Genomic DNA, 18,522 nt, shown 5'->3' with positions numbered 1-18,522 from the left:
TTACAACCTGGAATTAAAATGGATTTTTTGGGGGTTTGTATCATTTGATTTACACAACACGCCTACCACTTTGAAGATTTTTTGAAAACTCAGCTATTCTTGAAAAAAACAAGAAATAATAAAAACAGAAAACTTGAGCGTGCATAACTATTCACCACCCCAAAGTCAATACTTTGTAGAGCCACCTTTTGCAGCAATTACAGCTGCAAGTCTGGGGTTTGTCTCTATAAGCTTGGCACATCTAGCCACTGGGATTATTGCCCATTCTTCAAGGCAAAACTGCTCCAGCTCCTTCAAGTTGGATGGGTTCCAATGGTGTACAGCAATCTTTAAGTCATACCACAGATTCTCAATTGGATTGAGGTCTGGGCTTTGACTAGGCCATTCCAAGACATTTAAATGTTTCCCCTTAAACCACTCGAGTGTTGCTTTAGCAGTATGCTTAGGGTCATTGTCCTGCTGGAAGGTGAACCTCTGTCCCAGTCTCAAATCTCTGGAAGACTGAAACAGGTTTCCCTCAAGAATTTCCCTGTATTTAGTGCCATCCATCATTCCTTCAATTCTGACCAGTTTCCCAGTCCCTGCCGATGAAAAACATCCCCACAGCATTTTTATTTTTAATGTATTTATTTTATTTCACCTTTATTTAACCAGGTAAGCCAGTTGAGAACAAGTTCTCAATTATAACTGCGACCTGGCCAAGATAAAGCAAAGCAGTGCGATAAAAACAACACAGAGTTAGATATGGGGTAAACAAAACAAAGTCAAAAATACAAAGAGAAAATATATATACAGTGTGTGCGAATGTAGTAAGTTATGGAGGTAAGGCAATAAATAGGCCATAGTGCAAAATAGTTACAATTTCGTATTAACTCTGGAATGATAGATGTGCAAAAGATGATGTGCAAATAGAGATACTGTGGTGCAAATTAGCAAAATAAATAACAATATGGGGATGAGGTAGTTGGGTGGGCTAATTTCAGAATGGCTGTGTACAGGTGCAGTGATCGGTAAGCTGCTCTGACAACTGACGCTTAAAGTTAGTGAGGGAGATAAGAGTCTCCAGCTTCAGAGATTTTTGCAGTTCGTTCCAGTCATTGGCAGCAGAGAACTGGAAGGAATGGCGGCCAAAGGAGGTGTTGGCTTTGGGGATGACCAGTGAGATATACCTGCTGGAGCACAGACTACGGGTGGGTGTTGCTATGGTGACCAGTCAGCTAAGGTAAGATGGGGATTTGCCTAGCAGTGATTTATAGATGACCTGGAGCCAGTGGGTTTGGCGACAAATATGTAGTGAGGGCCAGCCAACAAGAGCGTACAGGTCACAATGGTGGGTAGTATATGGGGCTTTGGTGACAAAATGGATGGCACTGTGATAGACTACATCCAATTTGCTGAGTAGAGTGTTGGAGGCTATTTTGTAAATGACAATCGCCGAAGTCAAGGATCGGTATGATAGTCAGTTTTACGAGGGCATGTTTGGCAGCATGAGTGAAGGAGGCTTTGTTGCGAAATAGGAAGCCGATTCTAGATCTAACTTTTGACTGGAGATGCTTAATGTGAGTCTGGAAGGAGAGTTTACAGTCTAACAGACACCTAGGTATTTGTAGTTGTCCACATACTCTAGGTCAGACCCGCCGAGAGTAGTGATTCTAGTCGAGTGGGCGGGTGCAAGCAGCGTTCGGTTGAAGAGCATGCATTTAGTTTTACTAGTGTTTAAGAGCAGTTGGAGGCTACGGAAGGAGTGTTGTATGGCGTTGAAGCTCGTTTGGAGGTTTGTTAACACAGTGTCTAATGAAGGGCCAGATGTATACAAAATGGTGTCGTCCGCATAGAGGTGGATCTGAGCGTCACCAGCAGCAAGAGCAACATCATTGATATACACTGAGAATAGAGTCGGCCCGAGAATTGAACCCTGTGGCACCCCCATAGAGACGGCCAGAGGTCCAGACAACAGGCCCTCCGATTTGATTGAACTCTATCTGAGAAGTAGTTGGTGAACCAGGCGAGGCAGTCATTAGAGAAACCAAGGCTATTTAGTCTGCCAATAAGAATGCGGTGGTTGACAGAATCGAAAGGCTTGGCCAGGTCGATGAAGACGGCTGCGCAGTACTGTCTTTTATCGATCGCGGTTATAATATCGTTTAGGACCTTGAGCGTGGCTGACGTGCACCCATGACCAGCTCGGAAACCGGATTGCATAGCGGAGAAGGTACAGTGGGATTCGAAATGGTCGGTGATCTGTTTGTTAAGTTGGCTTTCAAATACTTTCGAAAGGCAGGGCAGGATGGATATAGGTCTGTAACAGTTTGGATCTAGAGTGTCACCCCCTTTGAAGAGGGGGATGACCGCGGCAGCTTTCCAATCTCTGGGGATCTCAGACGTTACGAAAGAGAGGTTGAACAGGCTAGAAATAGGGGTTGTGACAATTTCGGCGGCTAATTTTAGAAAGAAAGGGTCCAGATTGTCTAGCCCAGCTGATTTGTAGGTGTCCAGATTTTTCAACTCTGCAAGTTGCAGCGGAGGGTGCAGAGCTGGTGGCCGGGGTAGTGGTAGCCAGGTGAAAAGCATGGCCAGCCGTAGCAAAATGCTTGTTGAAATTCTCGATTATTGTAGATTTATCGGTGGTGAGAGTGTTTTTTCTAGCCTCAGTGCAGTGGGCAGTTGGGAGGAGGTGCTCTTATTTTCCATGGACTTTACAGTGTCCCAAAACTTTTTGGAGTTAGTGCTACAGGATGCACATTTCTGTTTGAAAAAGCTAGCCTTTGCTTTCCTAACTGATTGTGTATATTGGTTCCTGACTTCCCTGAAAAGTTGCATATCGCGGGGGCTGTTCGATGCTAATGCAGTACGCCACAGGATGTTTTTGTGCTGGTCAAGGGCAGTCAAGTCTGAGGAGAACCAGGGGCTATATCTGTTCTTAGTTCTGAATTTTTTGAATGGGGCATGCTTATTTAAGATTGAGAGGAAAGCACTTTTAAAGAACAACCAGGCATCCTCTACTGACGGAATGAGGTCAATATCATCCAGGATACCCGGGCCAGGTCAATTAGAAAGGCCTGCTCGCTAAAGTGTTTTAGGGAGTGTTTGACAGTGATGAGAGGTGGTCGTTTGACCGCGGACCCATTACGGACGCAGGCAATGAGGCACTGATCGCTGAGATCCTGGTTGAAGACAGCGGAGGTGTATTTAGAGGGTAAATTTGTCAGGATGATATCTATGAGGGTGCCCATGTTTACAGATTTAGGGTTGTACCTGGTAGGTTCGTTGATCATTTGTGTGAGATTGAGGGCATCTAGTTTAGATTGTAGGTTGCCCGGGGTGTTAAGCATATCCCAGTTTAGGTCACCAAGAAGTACGAACTCTGAGGATAGATGGGGGGCAATCAGTTCACATATGGTGTCCAGGGCACAGCTCGGGGCTGAGATGGGTCTGTAGCAAGTTTTTAGAAGTAGAAGCTCAAACTATTTGGGCACAGACCTGGATAGTACGATAGAGCTCTGCAGGCTATCTCTACAGTAGATTGCAATCCCACCCCCTTTGACAGTTCTATCGAGACGGAGAATGTTGTAGTTCGGGATGGACATTTCTGAATTTTTGGTGGCCTTCCTAAGCCAGGATTCAGACACTGCTGGAACATCAGGGTTGGCGGAGTGTGCTAACGCAGTGAATAACTCAAATTTAGGGAGGAGGCTTCGGATGTTAACGTGCAAGAAACCAATGCTTTTACGGTTACAGAAGTCAACAAATGATAATGCCTGGGGAGTAGGAGTGATACTGGGGGCTACAGGGCCTGGGTTAACCTCTACATCACCAGAGGAACAGAAGAGGAGTAGAATATGGATACGGCTAAAGGCTTTAAGTACTGGTCTTCTAGTGCGTTGGGTACAGAGAAAAAAAGGGGCAGGTTTCCGGGCGTAGTAGAATAGATTCAGGGCATTATGTACAGAAAAGGATATGGAAGGATATGAGTACATTGGAGCTAAACCTAAGCGTTGGGTAACGATGAAAGAGATAGCATCACTGGAGGCACCGATTGAGTCGGTCTCCGCGTGTATGGGGGGTGGAACAAAGGAGCTATCTATGGCAGGTTGAGCTGGGCTGGGGGAGCTACAGTGAAATAGTACAATAAGAAATAACCAAATAAGCAGGGCATACTGAAATGGGAGAGAGGCATAAAGCAATCACAGGTGTTATTTGAGAGAGCTAAGACAACAGCTGGTAATGGCGACAAAGTTTGGGCTGAGGCTAAACATAAACAGGATGCGGTACCGTATAAAGGAACAGTCCAGCAGGCATCAGCTGTATAGCTGAGTTATCATAAGGTCCGGTGAACAGCAATAGGAGAGTTCGGAGGTAGTTCGGGGGCTTCTATAGCACTGGCGAGCAAGAGGCCACGGCTAGCGTGTGCTTGCCGGCCGGGGCTAGCAGATGGATCTTCGTGGTCGACGTCGTAACGGGAAACCTGTTGTAATCACATCAAACGATTTCGTCGTTAGACCAGTCGTGATGCTGCCACCACCATGCTTCACTGTGGGGATGGTGTTCTCGGGGTGATGAGAGGCGTTGGGTTTGCGCCAGACATAGCATTTTCCTTGATGGCCAAAAAGCTCAATTTTAGTCTAATCTGACCAGAGTACCTTCTTCCATATGTTTGGGGAGTCTCCCACATGCCTTTTGGCGAACACCAAACGTGTTTGCTTATTTTTTTCATTAAGCAATGGCTTTTTCTGGCCACTCTTCCGTAAAGCCCAGCTCTGTGGAGTGTATGGCTTAAAGTGGTCCTATGGACAGATACTCCAATCTCCGCTGTGGAGCTTTGCAGCTCCTTCAGGGTTATCTTTGGTCTCTTTGTTGCCTCTCTGCTTAATGCCCTCATTGCCTGGTCCGTGAGTTTTGGTGGGCGGCCCTCTCTTGGCAGGTTTGTTGTGGTGCCATATTCTTTCAATTTTTTTATAATGGATTTAATGGTGCTCCGTGGGATGTTCAAAGTTTCTGATATTTTTTATAACCCAACCCTGATCTGTACTTCTCCACAACTTTGTCCATGACCTTTTTGGAGAGCTCCTTGGTCTTCATGGTGCCCCTTGCTTAGTGGTGTTGCAGACTATGGGGCCTTTCAGAACAGTTGTATATATACTGAGATCATGTGACACTTAGATTGCACACAGGTGGACTCTATTTAACTAATTATGTAACTTCTGAATACAGTGGAGGTAATTGGTTTCACCAGATCTTATTTAGGGGCTTCATAGCAAAGGGGGTGAATACATATGCACGCACCACTTTTCCGTTATTTTTTTGAATTTTTTGAAACAAGTTTGTTTTTTCATTTCACTTCACCAATTTGGACTATTTTGTGTATGTCCATGACATGAAATCCAAATAAAAATCAATTTAAATTACAGGTTGTAATGCAACAAAATAGGAAAAACACCAAGGGGGATTAATACTTTTGCAAGGCACTGTATATAAAGACAACAGGCAGGTGACTTACTGCATTAAGATGAAGACGATGAGTGTGAAGCCTGCCATGACGATGAAGGGCATGCCAGGGATGGTGGGCAGGGTCAGAGGGTACAGGCCATTAAACATCACCGCTGCAAACATAATACATGTGGTCTCCACAGACGCAGAGAAGGAGAACATCGCACCTGCAGGGTCACAAAAGAAACACAGGTTTACACAGAGCTTTATGTTGACAGAGTTCCATCAACTGAATTCATGAAGGTTCAAATAGTTGTTGCAACTCTCCAAATATAAGGCTCTGGGTTTTCAGTTGTTCTAAGCTTGACGACACAAATTATTCTGAGCATTGATTTCTGTGTTACAAATGCACTTTTTTTGGTGTGATATATTATCTCTCTGTGATGTTGTGACTGTGCTTACAGTACCAACTAGAGATACATAAGATGAATATGGAGCAGAAGGAGGGCAATCTTAAGTGGTTCCAACATGGAATACTTATTGATCTGAGTAGGAGAGACTGGCTGCTAGCTAAGTACTTTTGAATGTCAACTTACAGTGGGGAAAAAAAAGTATTTAGTCAGCCACCAATTGTGCAAGTTCTCCCACTTAAAAAGATGAGAGAGGCCTGTAATTTTCATCATAGGTACACGTCAGCTATGACAGACAAATTGAGATTTTTTTTCTCCAGAAAATCACATTGTAGGATTTTTTATGAATTTATTTTCAAATTATGGTGGAAAATAAGTATTTGGTCACCTACAAACAAGCAAGATTTCTGGCTCTCACAGACCTGTAACTTCTTCTTTAAGAGGCTCCTCTGTCCTCCACTCGTTACCTGTATTAATGGCACCTGTTTGAACTTGTTATCAGTATAAAAGACACCTGTCCACAACCTCAAACAGTCACACTCCAAACTCCACTATGGCCAAGACCAAAGAGCTGTCAAAGGACACCAGAAACAGAATTGTAGACCTGCACCAGGCTGGGAAGACAATCTGCAATAGGTAAGCAGCTTGGTTTGAAGAAATCAACTGTGGGTGCAATTATTAGGAAATGGAAGACATACAAGACCACTGATAATCTCCCTCGATCTGGGGCTCCACGCAAGATCTCACCCCGTGGGGTCAAAATGATCACAAGACCAGTGAGCAAAAATCCCAGAACCACACGGGGGTACCTAGTGAATGACCTGCAGAGAGCTGGGACAAAAGTAACAAAGCCTACCATCAGTAACACACTACGCCGCCAGGGACTCAAATCCTGCAGTGCCAGACATGTCCCCCTGCCTAAGCCAGTACATGTCCAGGCCCGTCTGAAGTTTGCTAGAGTGCATTTGGATGATCCAAAAGAGGATTGGGAGAATGTCATATGGTCAGATGAAACCAAAATAGAACTTTTTGGTAAAAACTCAACTCGTCGTGTTTGGAGGACAAAGAATGCTGAGTTGCATCCAAAGAACACCATACCTACTGTGAAGCATGGGGGTGGAAACATCATGCTTTGGGGCTGTTTTTCTGCAAAGGGACCAGGACGACTGATCCGTGTAAAGGAAAGAATGAATGGGGCCATGTATCGTGAGATTTTGAGTGAAAACCTCCTTCCATCAGCAAGGGCATTGAAGATGAAACGTGGCTGGGTCTTTCAGCATGACAATGATCCCAAACACACCGCCCGGGCAACGAAGGAGTGGCTTCGTAAGAAGCATTTCAAGGTCCTGGAGTGGCCTAGCCAGTCTCCAGATCTCAACCCCATAGAAAATCTTTGGAGGGAGTTGAAAGTCCGTGTTGCCCAGCGACAGCCCCAAAACATCACTGCTCTAGAGGAGATCTGCATAGAGGAATGGGCCAAAATACCAGCAACAGTGTGTGAAAACCTTGTGAAGACTTACAGAAAACATTTGACCTGTGTCATTGCCAACAAAGGGTATATAACAAAGTATTGAGAAACTTTTGTTATTGACCAAATACTTATTTTCCACCATAATTTGCAAATAAATTCATTAAAAATCTTACAATGTGATTTTCTGGATTTTTTTTTCTCATTTTGTCTGTCATAGTTGACGTGTACCTATGACGAAAATTACAGGCCTCTCTCATCTTTTTAAGTGGGAGAACTTGCACAATTGGTGGCTGACTATATACTTTTTTCCCCCACTGTATAAGTGGCAGTGCAACATGCCTTCAGAATAAAAACAATGGGAAAACAAAACCTGTTGTTTCTTACATGAACATACTGTACAGGCTGTACATAAATGCAACAGCAGGCTTTGCGTTTCACATAATTATACAGGGGCATTACAGTAGCTAAGTATCTAGACAAAGTAGCTATTTAGCTCTTAAAAACCTTGATTGCTATCCAATGTTCTTTTGCCTGCAAGAACAGAATCATTATTTGTGGTGCAATGATTTGAGAAATAATCAAGGTTACCAATCTTTCAATGCAGGTATACATTCTACATAGCATTTTGTTTCAATAAAGGGACTGAATAAGAGAAAGGAACAACAAAATGTCACTGTGCATCATTTGTTCATCCAACCATTCTCTGATGTGGCCATGATGGACTTAGAGAGAACACAGAACATCCACAAGGCTGCTGGCCTTGTTCTCCATGCTGAGGATGTCAAGGTTCATCAAAATATAATAACATGCATCTTTCTCTCAGGAGTTTGACTTGAGGAACAGGGAACATTCCAGGTCAAGGGTTGAGTGTTAAACTGTCTCTTTTCATTTCAGTATTGTTGAAGTGTAATGTAAGGTGTGAGGGTGCTTCCTCTTCAGGTTTCTTTCTTTCTATGGAGGTTTTCCTTGCCACTGTGATTCCGCTTGTTTTTTGGGGTCTAGGTTAAGTTACTGTGAGGCACTTTGTGAACACTTGATGTAAAAAGGGCTTTATAAGTCAAATGTGATGGAGAAAATGTGGTGGATCTCAGGACCCACCTTGTTCGTCTGGCTCTACGATGGCGGAGGACAGAGAGCGTATGACAGCCTGAGTGATGCCAGCAGGGGCAGACACCACAGCCACTGGGGGAAAGGGACAGACAGAACAAGGCAGAGGAGGTCAGACAGAACAAAATGAGGACAGATAGGACAGAACAGGGGGACATAGAGGACAGGACAAACGGGCAGACAAACAGGACAGGAGAACAGAAGAGGACAGACGGGACAGGAGGACAGGGCAGACAAGACAGGCCGACAGGACAGACAGGACAAGAGGGCAGACAGGAAAGGAGGACATACATCCCAGAAGTGGACAGACAGGATAGAGCAGAACAAGACAAAGTTACATTAAAAAACTAGTTATTCTAGAAGCTTCTATCTATAAGACATAATATAAGCCAATAAACTGCTTTATCTATGAGAATACTGTCAGCAGTAGGCGATGCTGTGTGGTAGATTAATAAATGGCAGCTTAAATTATGGTAGTTTGATTAAAAACTATTCTTACACCTAAAGTAACAAATCATCATTATCATCACAGCAATGTGCAATTATTCCACCTTACTCCTAATGACTGTAAAAACTAATGGGAGATATAATCTCAGGTTGTGTCACGGATTCTGCCGAGGCTGCCCCTCCTCCTTGCTCGGGCAGGCTTCTGCGTTCGTCATCACCAGAATACTAGCTGCTGCCGATCTATGTTCTATGTTTCTATGTTGCACCTGTTGTCTATTGTCACACACCTGTTGCCCATTATTGTAATCACGCCTTCCCTATTTAACCCAGTGGCTCCCAATGTGTTTTGTGCGTGGTTGTTTTCGTTTCGTGTGTCGTTTGTGAGCGGGTTAGTTCCTCCCTGTGTGGAGAGATTTCTGTATTGTATTCTTTACTAATTTCTCAGTAAAGTAAGTTTCTTCGAGTCCTGACTTCGACCCACCGCATTACACTGACACTCGTGACAGGTTGATTTGTTGTTAAGCTCAGTCACATTAAAGGGGAAGTGAGGGTAAGGCATTGCATTCTCCTTTATTAGAACATACAGTTTAAAGCCTACTCATCACAAATGAGGATGTGTGTGGGTGTGTGGGTGTGTGTGTTCGTTTGCACCGTGTGTGTGAGTGTATGTTGTGTGTAAGTGTGCTGTTTGTGTACTTATGTGTATTACTTGAAGTTGCACTATGCAGAAATCGCGCCGTCATTTCCTGGTTGCTAAAATTCAAATAGTTTGCCTAATTTCAGTTTGTGACAAAACAAGCAAGTATAGAGTAGAGAATCATTGTACCATCTAAACCACTGTGAAATATATTTTCCATAACCAAAAATATTGTATTTTCAGCTGTTTGAAGCTGGTGTACAAACCGAAAGTAAAAGACGCAAAAACGAAACGTAAGAACGGGAAGCATAGAAATAGTGCACATAGAACAGATCTAACGCTTCTTAGAATTGCTTTGACCTATTGCAGCTTTAAACATGCAGTCAGACCAACCAACTCCTGCCTGGCTATGGGAAGGGAGGTGATGACTCTAAAGATGTACCAGTGTGCTAACCCTCATTATCCCAGGCAGAGGAAGAGAGCAGAATGCAGATATCTGGTGAGGTTGCAGCTGATTATTCACACAATGCTTAAAAATGTGTGTGTGGTCACGCCACTCATCTCCCCTCTAAAATGCTTTAGTCCACCTCCACGTCGATTACAATAACAATTTCCACAACAATTTATTTAATTAAGGATATCAATACCCATCCTGTCCATCTCCCTCGGTCTCAAAAGCCTGTCTGACCACTAGGCCAGCACAATGCACTGTTATCTTAAAGGTGTCTGTGTTTTAATAACAACTTTACATACTCCAGGACAAAAGGATTTGTCTATTTTTAATTAAAGCACAGCAGTGTCAACATCACCACAACTCCTGGCTAAAATCCAATCCAGCCTGTACTCTTAATTTTGCAGTCTTAACTTCATCAGTTACGAAGGTCTCTGCATATTGTGAAACCAGGGGTGGCCACCCTCCTCCCAGAACACACCTGATACAGCCAATCAGGGTCCTGGTGAGTAGCCGATTCCTAGAATCAGGTGTGTTAGATAAGGGTTGGAGCAAAAGCCTACAGGACGGTAACTCTACAGGAAGAGGGTAGGGCACCACAACTTTTCTATTTGAGAAAACATCAGGGCTTTTATTCATAGTGTCTCAGAGTAGGAGTGCAGATCTATCCGTATTCTTAGAAACTTTGTGAATAATCGGCCCAGAATTTCATATTAGTTCAGTACATCATCAATCCATACATAGGTTCCCTCACCTAGAAACACCATCCATGTGTTAGTGGAGAAGGCCATTAGAACTAAGCCTGCTGTCCTGAAGAGCACACTCACTTTGGCCAGAGTTATCTCTCCTACCACTCTCATAAGCAGCGGGAAGATCCCCAGCAGGGTAAACCCCTAGGACAAAACATCACATACCTTTAGACATTCTTTACTTTTTATTGCAAATTATGTTTGATGCTTGATTGGAAGTTGAATGAATTGGATACATTCTTGAGCAAATTGATAATACAGAGTATATAATTCCTAATAATTAACAATCTGCAATTACAGTTTGGCAATCAATTTACTGGCAGCTCCTAAAAAATACAATTTGGGGTAGTGGGAAAGTCTGCCGTTTGGCTTTTTTTCCTACAACGAGTCATTATATATTTGAACCTCAGATTCCTTAGTTAGCCAAAACACTGCATCAATTAACCTTTAGAGATTGTGCATGATGAGATGGTGTCAAAACAAGAAACATGGATTATTTATGTATGCATGTGTGTGTGTACACGCCTGTGTGTGCAGGCTATATATGTGCGTGCATACACTTCACGCCTGAGTGTGTGTGTCTGTTTATGCCTGTCAGTGTGCCTGTGTGTAATGTGACTCATTTGCCCCCTTTGTCTAAAAGCTGACAGATTTGATTTAATTATCCCGTCCAGCTCAGGGTGACAAGTTGCCAGTGTCCTCATCCCCCCTCCGCCCCCTTCCCTCATCAGCCGTCTCAAATCTGCACTAGGAAACATAACAGGAATGCATAAACATTTCCCTGAGAAGGTCAGCTATCTATGTTTTTACTTTAATCAACTCATTAGAGCTTGTGGTGTTTGTGGTGTTTAATCATTCTTAGGGAACTCTGCTCTGCCCTAATTAAAAGTTAATCTCATTCTCAACCTTTGAACCAATTATTAAAAGCTACCTCAAGGAGAGGAGCGGTGAACTCACCCCTGCTGCCCTCCCAGACCTGCTAAGGTTGTTTCTACTGAGGAGTAATACTTTTTTTAAATGCCATTGCATAACCTTTTGATATTCTATTATGTTAATAACTAACATGAATATTGGGGATGGATTACCTTTGTTAGTATAGCCAAGGCTTAGGCTACAAGTTGCTCATTCTCTCCTCTGCCCTAGCTCGCCCTCTTTTTTCACCTTTCACTGTTTGAATCCTGAGAGCTAAAAAAAAAACCTGTAGTTTTTTCCCCCTTCTGAAGTCTTTCATCAGTTGGTAATTAAAGTGTTGTGTGTTTGTAGCAGAAGGCAATAAGCAACACTCAGACATCCCCCATAGACTACGCACATAATACATCTCCTCCTCCGAATCGATTGGGCTGCCTGCCTCAGAGTCAGCCCAACAAAAGGCAGCAGAGCATTCTGAGAGCCCCTGTGGCACCGTGCGGAGCAGCCGAGCCGACACAGACTAAATGGGAAAGCATCACCTCTCCGATCTGGATTCTGAGCTCTTTAACAAGCAGTCTTTGTTTAAGTGTCACACCAAGACAAGACATCGACCCAGACTCATTCATGAGATCACGAAGGACGAAGAGACACACTCATGTGCGTGCCCCCCCACACACACACACCCAAAGGGTCCCTTGACAGATGGAGAAAATACATACATACAGCATCTCAGTTGTAACTGCTGTGAACATATTAAAACTATGGTTGCTATGGGTTCAGATGGGTAAAGGTCTTGTAAAGTGTAAGTACATTGTTTTTTGTGTGGTTTCAGCGATGCAATGCATTTGTTATATTTAAACTATTTTTGTTTCTATTTTGCTGTTATGTGTTGATTTTGGATTTCTAAACCAAGGTGAATGGTAAGAATAATGTGTCATTGTAAATGTGTGGGGACTGGAACAGTAATTATGTGATCTGAGTCGTCCAAATGTTTTGACAACATTATGCAATGACCAGAGGCAGTACTCTAGGACCATATAAAGCCAAAGGCCATGGGATCATCATTTTTTCAGTTAGATGTAGTTTTATGAGTGCATCAGCTGAACAAATAAACCCATAGCTGCAAGTGGTAAGGCAAACAAATGTAGCTTCCACTTGAAATGTATAGTACAGAGCTGGACCTCTAGTTATGTAGATCAGACTTAAATACTTTTTGCACCATATCAGCCAAATCTTTACATATTATTGTCTTATTACAGTAGAATTATCAATGCATTTCTCAGTGATTTGAGTCTTTAGTTGCTCGGAAAATCTATTGATGTTTGCATTTTGGAGCATCTAAATCACAATCATGACCTTTCTGATGAAGTAGAGCCACTTACCAACAGCAGCATCTGGGCAGATTTGAACACGCCATACAGTTCAGTTGTGAACTCCCTGGGCTCGTACATCAAATAGAGCAAGGAGATAGCCTGCTCTCCTGGAGGGAGGAAACACACACACACAATGAATGATTGCCAAGGTAATTAGTGTTTAGAGCGAGTTTAGGATATAGAGCAAAGGTTCATATAGAGTTGTAATGCAGTTTACATGAACCATAGATTTTCATGACTGTCTTTCACTGGATATTTTTATGAGTAGGTGTACAGGGCAATCACATACTTCTGTAAATACAGACTGTCACTGAAATGGTAGATCTCATTTTCCATTTCATAAAGTAATTGCTAGGAATGATTCTATAAGACATTTGAGATACTGACAATTTTATTCACTGTTTAGGGTTCTATCGCATATGACCTTGCTTGACCACATGGCCTCTTGAATGTATGGACATGCGTTCTGAAGTACATTCGTAATGTATTCATAACCAAGTATGAATTACTATAATGGTAACTATATAACTGACAGCCTTGGGCATTTAAAAAATGTATTGGGTTTATTATGTAGTGTACCATAACTGTACATTAATTTAATAAACATGTGTTCATGTATGGATGACAAACTATACAGTTACATTGAGGTGCTCAATTGTGTTTAAGAAACATTATCCAACATGCAGGAAGTAGGCTTACATATTCCAGTATTCAACGGAAGATATTACATGACATGAGACAGGGAATGTAAACACTGAACCACATTCAACATTGTATCTTGGTGACAGTGAGTGCACAGATGCTGTATTGCTTATACTGTAAAGGCCTACCATACTGTAGGTTTGAAATAAGAAAGCAATGTGACAGCTCCATTGAAATCTCTCAGGGCAATAAGCAACACTCAGACATCCCCCATAGACTACGCACATAATACATCTCCTCCTTCGAATCGATGGGGCTGCCTGCCTCAGAGTCAGCCCAACAAAAGACAGCAGTGCATTCTGAGAGCCCCTGTGGCACCGTGCGGAGCAGCCGAGCCGACACAGACTAAATGGGAAAGCATCACCTCTCAGATCTGGATTCTGAGCTCTTTAACCACATTCAACATTGTTGAGTGCACAGATGCTGTATTGCTTATACTGTGAAGGCCTATCATACTGTATGTTTCAAATAGGAAAACAATGGCATTAACAGCTCATTTGAAAACTCTCAGTTGAACAGCTGTGATGAGACAATAACGATCAAACAACAGATGGAGTTTACTCACCTACAGCTACCAGGTTGTTGATGAATGTGCAGACTATAAGGAGGTGGAGTTTCTGCCTCTGCTGTCCTGGCCTCCTCCTGAACATGGCTCTGAAGGACCTCTTGACATCAGACAGGCACAACAGGTTGGATGATGGTTCAGTGTCAGTATCACCAGCTTCACATGGCAGTCCGTCTCCATCTCCATCTTCCCCTGAGGGTGGAGGTGGGACTGAGCGTTCAGGATCCCGTAACCAAAGCAGAATATAGAACACTGAGAGAACATGGCAGGAGCAGTATGCCACAAATGCAGAGGTCAGCCCAAACTCCTGTATCAAGAAACCCACTAACAAGAACCCCACCGTCCCTCCTACGAAGATCATCGACTCTGCCGCCGCCATACGCAGAGTACGGTTACTCCCCAACCCGGCTGTGACATCTGCTAAGTAACTAAACGAGCTAAGGAACACTGAGACGTATCCTCCAGAGAGGCCCGTTACCCCTGCGGAAGCTAGCGACCAGTACACACTCATGTCCTCCAGCAGAGACATGGCTATGAACACACCACCACTGACCAGAGACATAAGGCAAGGCAGCAGCATGACGGCCTTGCGGCTGGAGCGGTCGGACCAGGAGCCTAGCAGCATGGCTGTAGGGATGGACAGTAGGCTGGTCACACATGTGTAGAGCAGGAGGATGTAGGAGGAACGACCCTCGATCAGCTCCTCCTCATCCTTGTGGTGCGCTGGGCTGCTGCAGATGTAAGAGTCTTGAAACAGCTCATAGCACACCTTGACAGAGGAACAGAGACTTTAAGGGTCTGGTTCCAGACCAAGATGAAGCCTAGTCCTGGAATAGAAAGCGTGCACAATAGAGAATAATTTTTTTTGTCCAGGAATAGCCTTAATCTGGATACAGAAATTGTTCCCTAATTTATTAGGTACTCATGTTAGGGACTATTGATATAATAAAATATTTTCATAATGTCATTTCATAATGACTCCCAGAGCTAATGACTAGGCTTAAGCTCAAAAGACTTACACAGTCTTGAGGCATGTAAAATGGCCTTAGTCGATCCCACAGTTCCCATTGCACAGACTCAAGAACACGTTTAATGCAAACCATACTTCTGCTTCCCTGTCTACATCAATTTCGTGGATAAAATCGAACCCACAGAGCTGAACCTACTCTTGGGGAACCATTTAAATCTGCTTTGCATGCTACTGCAACATGGAAAGTGCTGCAGCATTAATGAGCCCAAACAGACAGATGAGATGTCAGTCTGACCCTATGAAATAATTAAATACATCTGGACAATATCAACCATAAAAACAGAGCAAAATGACACAGAGAAATGTTGGCCCTCGCTGCAAGAGACACGTTGCCTACTGAGTTTTATGTACATAGATGTTTTTCGAATGTTGAACTCTGTATTGTATTCTATTTTTATGTGCATATGCTGCCTCACCTTACATGGATATTGAATTGAGTTCGGCAGAGGTAGGAGAGAGAGGAGGGGGTATAGACTGTATATTAATAAAAAGGCAGGGAGCTGTGAGAATCAGATATTTACATCTGTATGCACTATGTATTCCACAAGCATACAGTAGCCTATATCGGTCCTATGTCTGAGCTTTACATTTGCTTTGAGCTCCATTGAGAAAATAAAAATAAAAAACAACTGTGCCCAAATTGTATACACTCTACTCTGAATTTAGGTATATCATATCGAATGTCAGGTTGATTGATTTAGAGTTTTACTTTTCATATGTCACTGGAAAGGACAGGACTGTTTCACTTAATATTGGTCGAAAGGTTGGTCTAATTGAACATGTATAAGCAACAAAAATACAGTATAGCCTATGCTACTGAAAATAGCAACCGTAGTTCTGATAGTTTAATGAATAGCCTAATAAGCAAACATGTGTAAGTAAACAGGTGTGTTTGATAATGCCGCAAGCGGATCGTTGGCCCACTGTACCTTTGCGATGACCAGCTGTTGATAAGCGGGTGTCACGATAAACGTGCTGGTCATGTAGAAAAAGATTACCGGCTCCACGGTAACGAATGTTCGGATCCGTTGTCCCCATGTTGACATATCGTTGTTGAGTCGCTTTTGCGACAGCAGACAAGTGCAAACACGACTGGTGTAACAGAAATACAAAAGACAAGATAACTCTTGCTACAATTAGCCTATAGGAGGTATAAAAGTTAGAGAAGTCATACAGAGGAGTCACATGTTTGTCCGTATAACGCATCATTACCTCGTCCCTACAGTAAAAATGGACTTCAGTTCCATGTTATAAAAATGAGTCACAGCAGAACCTCGTTCCGTAGTAAAGTAAAAAGGTGCACTCCCAAATGACACTATTCCCAGTATGCACTAGCTACTTTTGTCCATGGTAGGGCTCTGGTCAAAGTAGTGCACTATGTAGGGACTAGCCTATGGGTTGACATTTGGGACGTATTTTTGTGCAAAAGGTCAAACCTTGGCCACCATGGTTTTGCAGACTAGGCTAAACAATAAGACCATGATACAGCTTCCTATTTTCCTTCAGTGGAGTTGGAAAGAACACTACAGAGAGATTTACATTTACATTTAAGTCATTTAGCAGACGCTCTTATCCAGAGCGACTTACAGTTAGTGAGTGCATACATTATTTTTTTTATTTTTCATACTGGCCCCCCGTGGGAATCGAACCCGCAACCCTGGCGTTGCAAACGCCATGCTCTACCATCTGAGCTACATCCCTGCCGGCCATTCCCTCCCCTACCCTGGACGACGCTGGGCCAATTGTGCGCCGTCCCGTGGGTCTCCCGGTCGCGGCCGGCTACGACAGAGCCTGGATTCGAACCAGGATCTCTAGTGGCACAGCTAGCACTGCGATGCAGAGCCTTAGACCACTGCGCCACTCGGGAGGCAAGTGACAGGGCCCATCTGACATAAAAAAATGTTGCCTATGTAACCGGTGTGAAATAGCTAGCTAGTTAACGGAGGGCGCTAGTGGCGATTCAATCGGTGACGTCACTCCTATGAGACCTTGAAGTAGTTATTTCCCTTACACTCGCTCTGTGGCGCAATAGGTAACGATGCTTCGAGGTTGACTGTTGTCGATGTGTGCATAGGGTCCCTGGTTACCCCAAAGACGGAAACAACATTGGACGAAGGGGAGGACCATCCTACTCAATGAATTTAAAAGAAAATAACAAAACATTAAAGACATACTCTGGTACTTTCAGTGGTGTAAAAATACTTTAAATTACTACTTCAGTACTTATTTTCTTTCTGTAAATAAAAAACAAAACAAGAAAATGGTGCTGTCTGGTTTGCTTAATATATTATAAGGAATTTGAAATGATTTATACTTTTACTTTTGATACTTAAGTATATTTAAAGCCAAATACTTTCAGACTTTTAGTCAAGTCGTATTTTACTGGGTGACTTTCACATGTTCTATTAAGGTATTACTTTTACTCAAGTATGACCTTTTTCTACCACTGGGTACATTGGCGACTAAGAAAGTATTTTTTAAATCTCCTGCTTTGAGCTAGAGGTGTCAATGTGTAGTTCATACATGCATAATCTATAAGCAGAATTACTGTTTTACCTCAATTAGCCACAAATCCCTAGTTTGAAAGCGACTGTTTTCTTGAAGCTGCGCCACGCCATTTTTCGTACATTTCTCCCCACATGGGATAGCCCCCTAGCAATTCGAGTTCTAGCCAATGAGCTTCAGCCCCTCGCAGTTGAGTGACAGCTAGCAAGAGGACAGCCCAGCGTTATCCAATGAGGTTGTAGGGCGGGCCCAACGGCTCAGTGGACACAGCAGAGAGAGAGAGAGACAGAGACAAATGCCAAATGTATGACCATATTAGAGACACATATTTCCCTCAGATTACAGCGATCCACAAAGAATTCGAAAACAAACCCAATTTTGATAAACTCCCTTATCTACTGGGTGAAAAACCACAGTGTGCCATCACGGCTGCAAGATTTGTGACCTGTTGCCACAAGAAAAGGGCAACCAGTGAAGAACAAACACCATTGTAAATACAACCCATATTTATGTTCATTTATTTTCCCATTTGTACTTGTTTCCTATTTGCACATTGTTACAACACTGTGTATATATATATACACACACACATGACATTTGAAATGTCTTTATTCTTTTGAAACTTCTGAGTGTAATGTTTACTGTTTATTTCACTTTTGTTTACTATCTACTTCACTTGCTTTGACAATGTTAACATACGTTTCCCATGCCAATAAAGCCCTTAAATTGAAATTGAATT

General features: G+C 43.0%; 1 protein-coding gene across 1 annotated transcript in view; it reads right to left on the bottom strand.

Annotated features, from left to right (window-relative positions):
- Nucleotides 1-17,902, bottom strand: part of LOC311145539 (proton-coupled folate transporter) — a 49,594-nt gene extending 31,692 nt beyond the window's left edge. Inside the window, exons 1-7 of the mRNA XM_084181808.1 lie at nucleotides 17,835-17,902; nucleotides 16,208-16,370; nucleotides 14,249-15,017; nucleotides 12,991-13,088; nucleotides 10,705-10,843; nucleotides 8,407-8,490; nucleotides 5,498-5,654 (exon numbers count right to left, since the gene is read on the bottom strand). Coding sequence (XP_084037934.1) covers nucleotides 5,498-5,654; nucleotides 8,407-8,490; nucleotides 10,705-10,843; nucleotides 12,991-13,088; nucleotides 14,249-15,017; nucleotides 16,208-16,324 — 1,364 coding nt within the window. The 5' untranslated portion in view covers nucleotides 16,325-16,370; nucleotides 17,835-17,902. The remainder of the gene's footprint in view (nucleotides 1-5,497; nucleotides 5,655-8,406; nucleotides 8,491-10,704; nucleotides 10,844-12,990; nucleotides 13,089-14,248; nucleotides 15,018-16,207; nucleotides 16,371-17,834) is intronic.
- Between the last annotated feature and the right edge of the window lie 620 nt (nucleotides 17,903-18,522).

Source organism: Coregonus lavaretus (assembly GCF_964263955.1).
Source record: "Coregonus lavaretus genome assembly, chromosome: 18".
NCBI classification, from domain to species: domain Eukaryota; kingdom Metazoa; phylum Chordata; class Actinopteri; order Salmoniformes; family Salmonidae; genus Coregonus; species Coregonus lavaretus.
The sequence above is the reverse complement of the archived record's forward strand: the minus strand, read 5'-3'. Positions and strand labels throughout refer to the sequence as shown.